Source organism: Muscardinus avellanarius (genome assembly GCF_963383645.1).
Source record: "Muscardinus avellanarius genome assembly, chromosome: 11".
In the NCBI taxonomy this organism is placed as follows: domain Eukaryota; kingdom Metazoa; phylum Chordata; class Mammalia; order Rodentia; family Gliridae; genus Muscardinus; species Muscardinus avellanarius.
This window is the reverse complement of record NC_137797.1, coordinates 85,310,762-85,325,490: the sequence shown is the minus strand read 5'-3', so window position 1 is coordinate 85,325,490 and position 14,729 is coordinate 85,310,762. Positions and strand designations below refer to the sequence as shown.

The window sequence follows — 14,729 nt, the reverse complement described above, 5'->3', positions numbered from 1 at the left end:
ATAGATAAATAAATAAATCAGCAAATAAATAAATACATTTTAATAGGACTGAGACCTGGGGCTTTGAATAGTTAATGAAGCCTCTTGGACAAGAAGTGGAAATTCAACAGGCAGTTAAAGGAAAGGTAAGTCTTAGACACCTGGGGAGGTGAGCAACGGCATGTGCCAGGAAGAGAAGATAGAAAAGAGAAAGGTTTGGAGGTGGTCAGGAATGTGTTAAAAAAGGATGACACCCATGTTCAATTGACATGTTTGGAGGGAGAGAGGCCCCTAAAGATATAATGAGAAGCAAGTAGAAACCAGCAGAAGTTTGAACAACCTTAAATTGTACGTGGATTCTGGATTTTATCTTCTCAGTGAGGAGACTTCTGAAGGCTTTTATTTCAATGGAAAGGAAGATTATGTGTGCAAAACAAGATTTTAAAAAGATCTTTATACAGCAATATAGAAGGTTGATTAGAGCCAAAATCATTTGGAAACTTTTTATTGGCTTGGACTTAACAGGGGATGTACAAGCTAGACACTGTTAAGAATTGGAGAGCCAGGCTAGGTGGCACATGCCTATACACCCAGCCCTTGGGAGATGAGATGGGAGGATTGCAGGTTTGAAGCCAGTCTCATCTGCTTAGTGAGAACCTGTTTCAAAATAAAGAATAAAAATAGGGATTGATGTATAGCTTGGAGGTAGAATGCTACTGGGTTCAACCCCCAGTAATTATACACACACACACACACACACACACACACAGAGAGAGAGAGAGAGAGAGAGAGAGAGAGAGAGAGAGAGAGAGAGAGAGAGAGAGAAGGGCAACACACAGGGTGGCAGTTCTGAGCACTTATGGATAAATGCTGAAGACATAATACCATGAGTAGGACTTGGTAGCTTTCTGAATTATTTCATGGGAACAAATCGAGGTTAAAGTAATTCAAGGTTCCAAAGTCAGATAACTGGGAAGAGATAGTGGCATTACCAGGCTGGGAAAGTCTAGGGTATGGAGGCTAGTTAGAGGCTCTCCAAAGAAACTGATCTGACATCCTGTCAAAGTAGTAATAAATATAGAGCAGTAGTTAGCATGTGAGAGTATGGTGCATTCGTTCTTTCGTGCTGTGTTACTGAATGTCAGTGGTTTCACTGAAGCGTTATAATGGACATAGGAGCATGAAGCTAACAGACTTCTGATCATCAAGAGCCGGCAAGTTTGTACAAATATACTGAATGGTTAAATAAATATATGCTGGGGAAACAGTAAGGTAGAATTTAATTTAAAAACAATATGAGTGGATCCAGGTGCATGCCTGTAATCCCAGCAACTCAGGAGGGTAAGGCAGGAGGAGGATTCCAAGTTCAAGGCCAGTCTGGGAATTTAATGAGACCTTATCTCAAAATAAAAAGGTCTGCGAGCAGGATGTGGCTGCTAATAACTGTAATCCCGGTACTTGGGAGGCTGAGACAGGAGAATCACAGGTTTACAGCAACTTGGTGAGACCCCTTCCAAAATAAAAAATAGGGCTGGTGATGTAGCTCAGTAATACAGCACTTACCTAGCATGAGAGAGGCCCAGGCTCGATGCCATTAACTCCAGAGAGAGAAAGAGAAAGAGAAATACGTGTGTCGAGAGGCGAACGAAGGCATAGAAAACACAAAATTAACGAATTGATCATCAAATCTCAGCAACAGACACACGGAAATATATTCTACTATTATATAGAATCAAAATTTTTCATAAAATTTTTCATAAAAAGTTTCCTTAAAGGCAAAATGTTGCATGCATAGAGCCAATGATTAGACAAGATGTCTGAGAGTGATGAAATCATTTCCAAAGAGGGGCCCAAGAGAGGTGGGCGAAAAAGAGGAAAGGATAGAACTGGGGAATGGATTCGTTCAGTTCCGGTGGGATGTCCTTCATGGCTGAAAGGAATTGTGTACCTGATAAAACTGCTTTGATCAAAGAATTTGATCAAGTGTTTCTTACTTGAGAAATGTCACCCAAACTTCCTTTTCTAATGTGTGATTATCTGCTCTAATTTTAGGAGACAAATGAACAAAAACTTCACAAAATAGCCAATGAACTTTTGCTCACAGAAAGAGCTTATGTCAACCGACTCGACCTCTTAGATCAGGTAATGTTGTCCCTTGAAGAACTGTTTAATGTTTTGGGCATCGTGCACCATCTCAACGGAGACACTGAAGCATTTTAGAAACTGCAAGGTGGGCCTGTTTTTAGCTAGTGAAAGCTATTTGTTCAAGGAAATCTTTAGCTCTTTCATTGGGTATAAACATTTTATAACTCATAAGAGTAGAGGCTTCTGTCCAAGTTACAAAATGACCTTTTCTGTGTCTCATAATATTAAACATTAATCTACTTCTTGGCCATTTATTGTGATCCTGGGGGGGGCGCATGTAACTATTTTAACCTAAATAAGGTACGGTTTCTCATGCTACTATGAATATATCACTGATTCCATTTGTCTCGCTTGCTGTTTAGCTCTGTGTGAGTGAGCTTAGCTGATGTGGTCATAGGATTTTTGTTTTTATTCAACCATGTATGGAACATGCAATATTCCTAATGTAAAGTCATTTAGTCGCTCGTGTGTGTGTGTGTGTGTGTGTGTGTGTGTGTGTGTGTGTGTGTGTTACTAGAGATTGAACCCCGGGGGCATTCTATCTCTAAGCTACACCCCTTGTCCTGATTTTTTTTTTTTTTTTTCGGTCCTGGGGATGGAACCCAGGGGCATTCGACCTCTGAGCTACACCCCCTGCCCTATTCTTTATTTTGAAATAGGGTCTCACCAAGTTGCACAGGGCCTCACTATGTAGCTGCGAACTGCAGTCCTCAGGTCTCAGCCTCCCAAATGCTGGGAGTACAAGCCTGCGCCACTATGCTCAGCTCTGATTTTTTTTTTTTTAAATTCTTTATTCTGAAACAGGATCTCACTAAGTTGTAGTGGCCTCACCAAGTACTGAGGCTGGCTGCAAACCCAGATCCTCCTGTCTCAGCCTCCCCAGTACTTGGATTACAAGTGTGCACCACCACACCCGGCTTCATTCACTCTTTTTTGAATGTGCTAATCAACTTTATCATATTTGTACTTTCATCATGGCAGAACCTTGAATATGATTTCAAATATATATTTGGAACATTTTTAAATGCACCATAAGAATAACTGTTGAAAACTAAAGCATTGTAATCCTGCTTCAGCAATTTAAAAAAAACTGTCATTTGGCAGACTATGAACACAGACTTCAGCCAGGCATGGTGGCACACACTTGTAATCCTAGTACTTAGAAGGCTGAGACAGGAGGATCACAGGTTTGAGGCCAGCCTCAGCTACTTGGTGAGGTCCTCCACAACGTAGTGACACCTTGTTTTGAAATAAAGAATAAAAAATAGGGCTGGGGGTATAAGTTGGAGGTAGATGCCACTGGGTTTAATCCCCAGCACTGCCAATAAATAAATAAATAAATAAATAAATAAATAAATAAATAAATACAGACTCCTCTTGTTAAAAAGAGAAAATGCCCATGTTTGAGTTTTAGTTGAAAGAAGAAATTATTGCACTTCTGCCACCAGAAACCTAGAGTTTCATGAAAGCAGACATTCCTGGGTTCACTTTATCTGCCTGCTAGGGTAGGCCTTAGAACCTGACTATATATAATATAATCTCAAATATCACCTGGCTATTTCAAATAGGGAGGTTATAGCTCAAATACTCATCATAAAACAAAAATTCATGTGGAGTTTGGGCCCTGAAACAACTTTTCTTCCACATAGGAGTTATATCCCTGGGTCTTTTAGGTATTTCCACCACGTAACTATTTCTTTTCCTCTTCTCAAGTTCTTTCTTTTTTAAGCCAAATTAACTTGGCTGCATTTGCTGATCTTTTAGAACTTTAGAGTTTAATTACTATAGTATCCTGTCTGTTGGAGTCTCTAAGGACATAATTTTTGTTCTTTTTGCCTCCCAAGAAAATGCAGTAGAGGGGAATTTAGAAATTAACAGCCATCTGGACATTATGAAGGAGCAGATCTCCTTCTGCCAACATATAACAGAGTGGCAATTAAGAGGTATAGTAGCCCTAGTGGAGTATAGCTAAGACTGAAAGGTGTTTCTTTTTTCTTTCTTTTTCTTTTAATTGTCTTTAATGAACCTATTATGTCAGATTATTCCCCATATTTTCAGTGTTTTAAATTTTCATGTATTATTATTTACTAAAAAGCCAGCATCTGAGAACTGAAATAAACTTTTGTTTATGTATTAGGCATTATCCACTCATTGGCCAGATACTAAGCACCTTTTCTATTGTAGAAACTAACTCATGTATATAACCTCCTCTCCCAAGGTACATCCAAGTTTAATTAAAACAAAAAATTTATGTCAACGAATTTTAATAAAGTACAATATGTAATAAGTTTTAGAGAAGCCATTTAAAACATAAAGGAGGTAAAAAAAATGCCACATTTACTGTGTTTCAGTGTTTGCATATCCCTTTAACTCGGAATCAGAGGGCAGATCCTATTAACCTCAACTGGAAATTCTCTGGCACAGAAAGATATATTACTTACCTTGACCCTCCACAGTTAGGGGCATAGACCAGGTTAGAATCAAAGATTCCTAATTCTTACTTATGGTTCTTCCAAATGAAAACCTATGTCTACTCCTGCATTTCAAATGATTGACTTCTTGAACCATGAATTTCTCCACTTATTCCTCAAAATGTTGTAAAGATCCCACTACAGGCCTAGCATGGGGCTTATTGGTAATCCACAAGGCTAAGTAACATTCACTTTATTCTCTTACTTAGGTATTTTATTGCAAACTATTGGAAGAAGCAAACCGAGGCTCATTTCCAGCAGAGATGGTGAATAAAATCTTTTCTAACATTTCATCAATAAATGTCTTCCATAGTAAATTCCTCTTGCCAGAGCTGGAAAAACGAATGCAAGAATGGTAAGAGGAATAGATAGAAATGATACGTCTAAGGCACTCATACAAGATGCTATGTTTGAGCTTTTAAATCAAAATAGAAATCCCACACACAGCCTTAGCTAGACATTGTGCCATGTTTTTACATTAACACTACTTACGGAAGAGTGATTCATTTTCAGCTTTAGCTCTCTACTCTCCAAACTATCTTTTGACTAGTGAAGACAAGATAATCGGATAACGTGGCGCTTCAAGAATTCCATGGCAGTTCTTACTGTGCCGTTACTAAACTGCCTTTGAAAAGGTGCTTCTTGTGTACCGGTCTCACAGCGAGTGGCTCTGATAAAGGGCAGGGTGTGCGTAGAAAGTGATTCCCCCATCGGGAGTCCTGTTCACACGCTCATTCTACAAGAAATCTTCAGGGCTTGTTTCTGTGTTTGTCGCAGGGAAACCACTCCTAGAATTGGAGACATTCTTCAGAAATTGGCACCGTTCCTAAAAATGTATGGGGAATATGTGAAAGGATTCGATAACGCCATGGAATTGGTCAAAAACATGACAGAGCGTATTCCCCAGTTCAAATCAGTGATTGAAGAAATTCAGGTAATAATACAGTTTGGTTCAAGATTATGAAGTAAGTTTTCATATAAATCATATGGTCTTTTAGATCTAAAATTAAGATCTAGAGATTTGTATCAGAGATACCTATATTCAAAAATCTACTCTGTGATGAATCATGCAAAAATACCTCTGCAGAGTTAAAATATTTACTGAGCACAAGCCACATAACAAGTGGCTAAGTCTCCATGTGCTCATGTGCTCTTTTTTTGTCTTTGTATTGTAACACTCCAAGATAATCTCCCCAGCCCTATTTTATTTTTTAATTTGAAACAAGGTCTTGCTAAGCTTCTGGGGCTGGCCTCAAATCTGTGATCCTCCTGCCTCAAGCTTCCCAAATACTGGGATCACAGGCATCTGCCCCACGGCTGGCTCTGTTTGCTTTTAAGACTAGGAAGAGCCCGGCTTTATTAGGGTCCATGTAGATTTACAAAGCAAGTTCCCAGTTTGTGCTTCTCACATTCTTTCAGAGGTTGAAATGTTGGAAGGAATATAAGTAAATATAAAGGATAATTGCTATGAACCCTGAGGTTATTACTTAATATCTATATCCTGATTTTCTTGTATTTTACCAAACCTGGATAATACATTTTAGTAACACCATGCTAATTTCCATTTGATTCTATAGTCAGAATTATTAATAACTTACTCCTTGGTATCATTTAAATGTTGAAAATGCATTTTGAACCTCATGCAATATGCTTAGGGACTGGAATTCTGTGGCTCTTTGCCTTCTTTTAAGTCATACATATAGTTTTTATGGCATCTTCTTAAACTCTAACTCTAAGGAATTTTTTAGTTACTTTGCTAGTGTTTGCTTTTGTGATTATAATGTGCATCTTAATATATCACACCCTACTTCAGGGTATGCTTTTTTTTTTTTTTTTGGTGGTACTAGGGTTCCTGGAAACCCTTCTATACTCCCAGACCTATTTTATATTTTTATTTGGGAACAGAGTCTCTTAAGCCAGCGTGGCTGGCTTTGAACCTGTGCGATCCTCCTGTCTCTGCCTCCCAATCGCGGGGATTATAAGCGTGCACCACCACGCCCGGCTAAGAATGCCCTTACTTTTAAATGATGGTTTTATTTGATACCAAATTGTTGGCTGATGATTTTCCCCCAGCGCTTTGGGAGACCTTATTTCCAAATTAAAAAAAATAAAATAGGGCTGGAGGTATAGATTGGAGGTAGAATGCCTCTAGGTTCGGTCCCCAACACCACAAAAAAGAATAAAAAGGAAATCCAGCTTTTTTTCTTGTGTGTGTGTGTGTGTGTGTGTGTGTGTGTGTGTATCACTGGTGACCTCTGAGCTAAATCCCCATCCCTTTTATATTTTGAAACAGGATCTTGCTTAGTTGCAGAATCTGTTCTCAAACCTGCAGTCCTCCTGTCTCAGCCTCCCAAGTACTGGGGTTACTGCTGTGCATCTTCACACCCGGCCCCACTGCTTCCTTTAACTGAACATATTTTAACAACACAGATTTCGCCTGTCCCCTCGGGTCCTCTTCCTGGACTTGCTCCCTGGTCTGTCTGTCTTTCTGCCCCTCCTCAGAGGTGGCGTCAATGCTCCTCCCCTTAGAACCCGTAGTGAACTTGTTTGCTCTGAGTGCGAACACCATGTGCCCACGTGGCTCCCTTGCCCTGCGGTGCTACGTCATGGTGTAAGTTCCGTGAGAATTTTGATAGGATTTTCTACTCTGTGTAATACGAATAACAGCACATCTTGTTTTTCTTCTTTTACATTAACAGTTTATTGAAAGCAAGCAGTACAGGCTTAATTTTCCCCTAAAAAATGGAATTTGGTTTCTAATAAAAAAGAATGTCTTCACCTAATGAAAAATTCAACTTCTTCAGACAGATAACACGAGACCACATCTTTTCATTCTCCTGTTTGTAGTCTTTTTATTTTCAGTTCAGAGGAAATGGCATTTATGATGGCCTTATTATGAAATAGTTTCTTCTAAGTCCAGAGACAGTCAATGTAGTTGCGCTTAGTAAACCTCACTAAATAGGTATGTTTTTTGAAAATTTCTATAGAATATTTTTAAAATGTGACTTCAAACCCTTGTCATGGCTAATTGAAGTGGTTGCCAGTTGTCTGGGATTCTCTTGCTTAAATTTTTGCTTGATTTTTCTTTTTCTTTTTTCCACTTTATTTTGTAATATAAAAGCCGTATGTTGTAGCCACAGCTGGAGCCTGAGTCCTCTGCACAGAGACTCTGGTGCGGTTTTTATAGGATGGTCCGTGGACTCCTGTGGCAAGGGTGGGCCATGGTCAGGTCAGGCCAAGAGCAGCTCACCCAGCCTGTTGTACCTGAGAGGGAGACCTAGTGGACACAGTTCCTGTCCAGAGGCTAATAGCAGCAGCTTCTTGGGCACAGGAGCTGACATGATGCCAGTGCCTCTGGGGCAGGAGGCGCACCAGCACAGAGCCACAGCATCCTGTCACCCTACAAGGGACACGTGGGGCTTGCTGATCTTGTTCCCCCAGAGGCTACCGCCTTGGAGCCCTTGACACCCAGACCAGCGTGGCCATTGTAGTTCCCAATAGTGACATATGCCTGAACCTGGTCCACTGGCCTGTACAGTCTGCTTCTGCATAGGCGTAATATTCAAAACCCATCCTTGAATGATGCACCAAGAAAAAGACTCCTTGATGGGCAAGGCGAAGAGATAGACCTCCTCCCAGGACAGATCTTCATGTCCTTAACCAGGCGACCCAGCTTGGTGACAGGGATCCACTCCGTGTCCTCGGCCTTGTCCTTGAGATCCCCAGGGCTGCAGCCCTGACCAGGGCCAGGACTAATCTGCCACGACCTCCCAAGTCCCAGCCTCCGGACCCTCCCACTGCCAGCGTCATCTGCCATTTGGAGTTTTCCGGGAGAAGAAGCTCTACTTGATTTTCTTGTCTGTTCTCACACTACATCAGTGGTCCAAACAGTAGACTTTACTGTTACAGGAAATTTTTTTAATGATATGCTTTTTTTCAAGTTTTTATTTTATTTTACTGATGTGTTATAATTATACATTCTAGTCAGGTTCAATGTGTTAAAATCTTAGATGCACACAGCTCCTTGTGTATTTCCCTCCGCGTCCCACCCTGCTCCCCTTCCCTCCCCACGGGCATTAGAGAGATTGGTAATAATACCACCTTCACATATTCCCATAGAGTCACTGGACTGTTTTCTCCCCTCCCTCCCGCCCCACGCCCTTCCACTACTCTATTTATCTATCTTTATGTTAAAGTCCCTCGTGCTCTCTTTTTTTCTCCAGCTTCCACAAGAGAGAGTAAACATACCACCCTTTACTTTAAAAGACTGGCTGACTAATCACACTTAACATAATATTCTCTAGTTCCATCCATTTTCCTGCCAATGGCTGTATGTATATATATCACATTTTCTTTGTCCATTTACCAACCCAGGTATTCAACAGAAAATGGGGCATTTTACAATACATGTTCTTGGCTGGGCATGACACACACTTGTAATCTTAGTGCGTGGGAAACTGAGGAGGATTGCAAGTTCATAGCTAGCCCCAGCCTCTTTGTGAGGCCCTCTGCAACTTAGTGAGACCCTGTTTCAAAAATAAAGAATAAAAAATAAGCCTGGGGGTATAGCTTGGAAGTAGAATGTCCCTGGATTCAATTCCCCGTACCATAAAAATAAAATAGCCGAGTGTGATGGCGCACACTGTAATCCCAGCATTCAGGAGGCTGAAACCTGAGGACTGTGGTTTGTGGACAGCCTCAGCTACTAAGTGAGGCCCTCTGCAACTTAGTGAGACTCTGTTTCAAAATAAAGAATAAAAAATGGGCAGGGGGTATAGCTTGGAGATAGAATGCCCCTGGGTTCCATCCCCAGACCCACAAATAAAATAAAATAAAAATAATAAAACTCACATTCTCTGGTTCCTTTCTTCCCAGATTGTGACTTGATAGACTGGGTGGTGAAATTCCTGCAGAATTTCACTTTGCAGGGAAACGCTGCGCTGGGTGAAAGTTATCGTAGTGACTTGTTGAACTGCCTAACGTGGATGATTCTTTAAAACCCTTGCCTGTTACAGAAGCAGAAGATCTGCGGGAGTCTGACTTTGCAGCACCACATGTTGGAGCCCGTCCAGCGGATCCCTCGGTATGAGATGCTCCTTAAGGACTACCTAAGGAAGCTGCCCCCCGACTCCCCGGACTGGAACGATGCGAAGAGTAAGCGCATTGTGTTTCCTTTTTCCTCCACCATGGGATAATTAAGGGACCTTGTAGTTTCAAAGTGAGATGCGTATCACGGCGACCTTAGTCAAATGTTATTGTCTGAAAATAATCTCACTGGAAATTGTTATCAATGCCACTGTTATGTAAGCCACTTCTGAGCCCAAATCACAAGTTTAGAGCGATGCAAATCACATTTCCTGTTCTGGATTCATGTTACTCACTAACTGTTAAATATAAACTATGGTCTTCCATCTGGAGTAGCAACACACAATTACCCTCTCACAGGAAGAACACTGCCGCTTTGAATCACAAGTGCTTGCTGTCTAACTAGAAAGGTGGGTGCATACTAAAAAAGCTAAGATGATATATACCTTGTAAAAGTAATCTAAGCAAAGTCGGCCTCACCTCCCCTAAGATATAATAGGACACGGTGCTTCTTATTGACTAATAACATTTTTCCCAAAATAACTTGGTCAAGTTGTATTAGTTGTCTTTAATTTTTCCATTAGATTCAAAAGAAAGGCTGCTTTGAACTGGGGGTGGAACCCAGGAGCATTCTACTCCCAACTACACCTCCAGCTCTCTTTACTTTTTGTTTTGTTTTGTTTTGTTTTGTTGTTTGTTTTGTTTGTTTTTGGGGTACTGGGGATAGAACCCAGCGGCTTTCTACCTTCAGGCTACCCCCTGACCTATTTTATACTTTATTTGGAAACAGGGTCTCACTAAGTAGCTGAGGCTGGCTTCGAACCTGCGCGATCCTCCTGTCTCAGCCTCCCAAGCTCTGGGATTACAAGCGTGTGCCACCACGCCAAGTTCTTTATTTTTGTTTTGAAACAGGGTCTCACTAGTTGCTGAGAGTCTTACTAGATTTCTGAGGTTGCCCTGAACTTGTGATCCTCCTGTCTTTGCCTCCTACGCAAGTGCCACCACACCTAGCTTGAAAGGCGTTTTTAAGAGTCACAAATCCTTAACACCAGCCATGTTCATCTAGTGAGACTCTCAGCAACCCAGCAAGACCCTGTTTAAAAAAAAAAAAAAAAAAGCCGGGCGTGGTGGTGCACGCTTGTAATCCCCTCACTTGGGAGGCTGAGACAGGAGGATCGCATGGTTCGAAGCCAGCCTCAGCTACTTAGTGAGGCTCTCAGCAACTCAGTGAGACCCTGTTTCCAAATAAAATAGAAAATAGGTCTGGGAGTATAGCCCGGAGGTAGAAAGCCTCTGGGTTCCACCCCCAGTACCACCAAAAAAAAAAAAAAAAAAAAACATAGGGCTGGGGGTGTAGCGTAGAGATAGAATGCCTGGCTGAGCGCTAGGTTTTATCCCCACTACCAAAAGAAAGAAACAAAAAAGAAAAGAAAACTCACAAATTCTAGTAATACTTTAGTTTTCACACACACACACACACACACACACACACACACACACACACACACCCGTGCTAGGGATTGAACCGAGAGTCTCACATATATGCTGTACCACTGAGCCACACCTCCAGCCCTCTTAACACAGTTTGAAAAATCAGTAAGCTATAATTCTAGTACTTATTGAGACCTTGTTTCAAAATAAAAAATATAAAGGGCCAAGAAAGTATCTCAAAGGTAGAATGCCCCAGAGTTCCTGAGTTCCATGGTACCTTAAAAAAAATCAGTCAACTATTAAAAATATAAAGTAAAGCCAGGTAATGATGGCACACTAGTAATCCTAGTACTTGGGAGGCTAAGATAGGAGGATTACAGGTCATAGCAATATCACTTTCAAAAGCACAAAATGAAGCAGGGCGTGGTGGCGCACGCATGTAATCCCAGTGTTCGGGAGGCTGAGACTGGAGGCCCTTCACAACTCAATGAGGCCCTGCTTCAAAATAAAGAATAAAAAATAGGACAAGGGGGTGTAGCTCGGAGATCAAATGCCCCTGGGTCCCATACCCAGACCTGAAAAAAAAAAAAAAAAGAAAGAAAAAGAAAGAAATCAGGCTTTGCATATAGCTCAGAGGTAGAATGCCCCCTCCACATACTCTGGGTTCAATCTCCAGTACTGCAAAATAAATAAATAAAAAGATAAGTGAAAGTTTTAGAAATGGCTCGATATTAACAAACACAGTCTTAAAACATTGCTACTTTCCCTTATAATTTCTCACCTTCTGTTGTAAGTGGACCTTGAGAAAGACAAGCAACAGAAAACACCTTTGGCTGAGTGAGAGCCTGTATCTTTTCTTGACACAAGCTGTCTCTGATAGGTTCCTTTCACCAACCAAGTGACTTAGTGACCACAGGAGCTTCTCTTTTCCTTTGCCTCTTCTACAGTTTAGCATGAATTTGACTCACCATGTTCCCCCAGCCCACAACTCTCTGAACTGCGTCATATCCCCATTTTTCCCCAGGGGGCCTGAATGCTGGGTCCCATGGTGAAGCTGCTAGTGGGTTGGAGGCAGAGTCACCTGATCCTCCTCTCCCTCTCTTCAGCAATGGCCCCATCTTTGTCTCCTTCATCCTGGATCCTGGATCAGGTACACAGAATCACCTACAACTGGAGCATTCTCAGAGATGTAAACACAGAGGCAGTGTTTTCTGTAGTCAAAGACTTTGCCTAAGAAACCTAGGTCAAAAACAAAATTGTGCGCTAGCCATGGTGGTGCGTGCTCATAATCCCTATACTTGGAAGGCTCAGACAGGAGCACTGCAGGTTTGAGATCTTCTCCAGTGACTTAGTGAAACTCTAAGAAACTTAGTAAGATCCTGTTTCAAAATAGAAATAGGTAGAGAGCATCCTGGGGTTCAATCCCCAGTGCCACACACACACAAAGAAATGTGAGCCATAGCTGGGCATTTTATTACTCTTTGTGGGAGTGAGGTACTGGGGATTGAACCCAGAGACATTCTACCACTGAGCTGTACCTCCAGCCTTATTTTTATTTTGAAATAGGGTCTCACTAAATTGTAGAGGGCCTAAGTTACTGAAGATAGCCTCGAACCTGCAATCCTCCTGTCTAAGATTATAGGCGTGTGCCACCAAGCCTGGCTTGTTTTATTATTCTTTGGGGCTTTGCATTACTGTTCAAAATAAAATTCTAAGGAAACCACAGAAGAAGGGCTGTGAGAGGCCTTCAAGTGGGAAGGGAAGCTGAGGAAGTGCGTTCTCAGCAGTGCGAGGCTGTCCAAGAAAGACTGTGTGACAGAACAGGCCTGTATGCACAGAGCAAAGAGAAGAGAGGAAGCAGGACATGACTTCCACGTGAGAAGTGCTCCCTGGGGTTACCAGCAGGGGCTATTGGCTTTCATGACACTCCACTGGCAGCCCCTGGGGCTACCACAGCGTGCACACCAAACAGTTCCATTCCCTTGCCCACCATCGCCTGCCCCAGCAACAAAGCCCTCCAGTTCTGACGTCCGAAGATCCCTCTCACCTGACCCCAGCAGGAACTGTGCATGCATTTTCCCCAAGAAAGTTTGTCTATGCCTACTGGTTCATTTGCTCATAAGATTAGTAAAGTACACTCTACTGTTGAAATGTTGTAGAACTCTGAGTCAAAAGACCTGGGTTCAGACCTGGCCCTATAACATCTCAGCTGTATAATCTCAGCCAAGTTGCTTTTTTTTTTTTTTTTTTTTTTTGTGGTACCGGAGATGGAACCTAGGGTCATTGTACCTCCAAGCCACACCCCAGCCCTATTTTTTAGTCTTATTATTTTTGAAACAAGGTCTCACTGAGTTGTGAAGGGCCACTAAGTAGCTGAGGCTGTCTATGAACCATGATCCTCTTATCTCCGCCTCCCAAATGCTGGGATTACAAGTCTGGGCCACCTTACCCAGCCCAAGTCACATCTTAATTGTCAAAGGCTATATAAGAATCAGTTGAAGCTGGGAGTGGTGGCCCATACCTGTAATCCTAGTACATGAGAGGCTGAGTCAGGAGGATCACAGGTTCAAAGATAGCCTCAGCAACTTTGTTAGACTCTAAGCAACCTAGGAAGACCTTGTTTCAAAACAAAGCAAAAGAGTTTGGGGTGTAGCTCAGGGGTAGAATGCCCCTGGGTTCAATCCCCAGTACCCAAAACTGAGAGAGACAGAGGAGGAGAAAAAGAAAAATTACCAAAAAAAGAACAGTTATAACAGTATATTATACTATAATAAAACTTATTTTAAAGTCTATGAATTATTTCTGGAAATTTTCATGTAATATTTTTAGACTTTAGCAAAATACAAGACAAAGTGGGGCTACTTCATATATGAGAGCACTGGACAAAGTACTTTGTACTTAGCCACTAAGTGCTGGTTGATTTTTCAAGGTGTGTTTATGAATGAGACATACCTATGAGCTAATCATCGTACATGACTTTTTATAAGGAAGGACCCTTTAAGTGATCTGCTTATGAGTGAACTTTTTTTTTTTTTTTTTTTTTTTGGTGGTACTGGGGTTCCTGGAAGCCCTTCTACCTCCGGGCTACGCTCCCAGACCTATTTTATATTTTTGAAACAGGGTCTTTTACGCCAGCGCGGCTGGCTTCAAACCTGCGCGATCCTCCTGTCTCCGCCTCCCAAGCGCGGGGATTACAAGCGTGCGCCACCACGCCCGGCGTATGAGTGAACTTTTAAGCTTTCCAGTTTGTAAGTGGAAATTGCGTCTCTGGTCTCAGATTTGTTCTTATTTTAGTATATAAGTTACTCATTTATCTCATAGCGCAGGAAGGACAAAGCATATTTATTTACTTTTCTTTTCTTCCCATTTAGAATCACTTGAAATTATATCTACAGCAGCAAGCCATTCTAATAGTGCAATAAGAAAAATGGTAAGTGGTTTTTAGAGGAGACAGGAACATTCTGCTTAGTTGATTGTCAGTAAAACTACCCACAGGTTTGGACCAAAGTGAACAGATATAAGTGAACGAAAGGAATGTTCGCAAAATGTCCACTGTTATGTGGAATAATCCGCTCCCCTCTTCTCTCAGGTTTCAATTTATTGAAGCATTTTATATCA

General features: G+C 41.6%; 1 protein-coding gene across 1 annotated transcript in view; it reads left to right on the top strand.

Moving 5' to 3' along the window:
- The window catches only part of FGD4 (FYVE, RhoGEF and PH domain containing 4), a gene marked incomplete at its 3' end in the record, with an annotated part of 102,027 nt that overhangs the window by 46,358 nt on the left and 40,940 nt on the right, over nt 1-14,729 (top strand). The window contains exons 4-8 of the mRNA XM_080704931.1: nt 2,032-2,121; nt 4,805-4,950; nt 5,373-5,529; nt 9,611-9,749; nt 14,483-14,541. Coding sequence (XP_080561057.1) covers nt 2,032-2,121; nt 4,805-4,950; nt 5,373-5,529; nt 9,611-9,749; nt 14,483-14,541 — 591 coding nt within the window. The remainder of the gene's footprint in view (nt 1-2,031; nt 2,122-4,804; nt 4,951-5,372; nt 5,530-9,610; nt 9,750-14,482; nt 14,542-14,729) is intronic.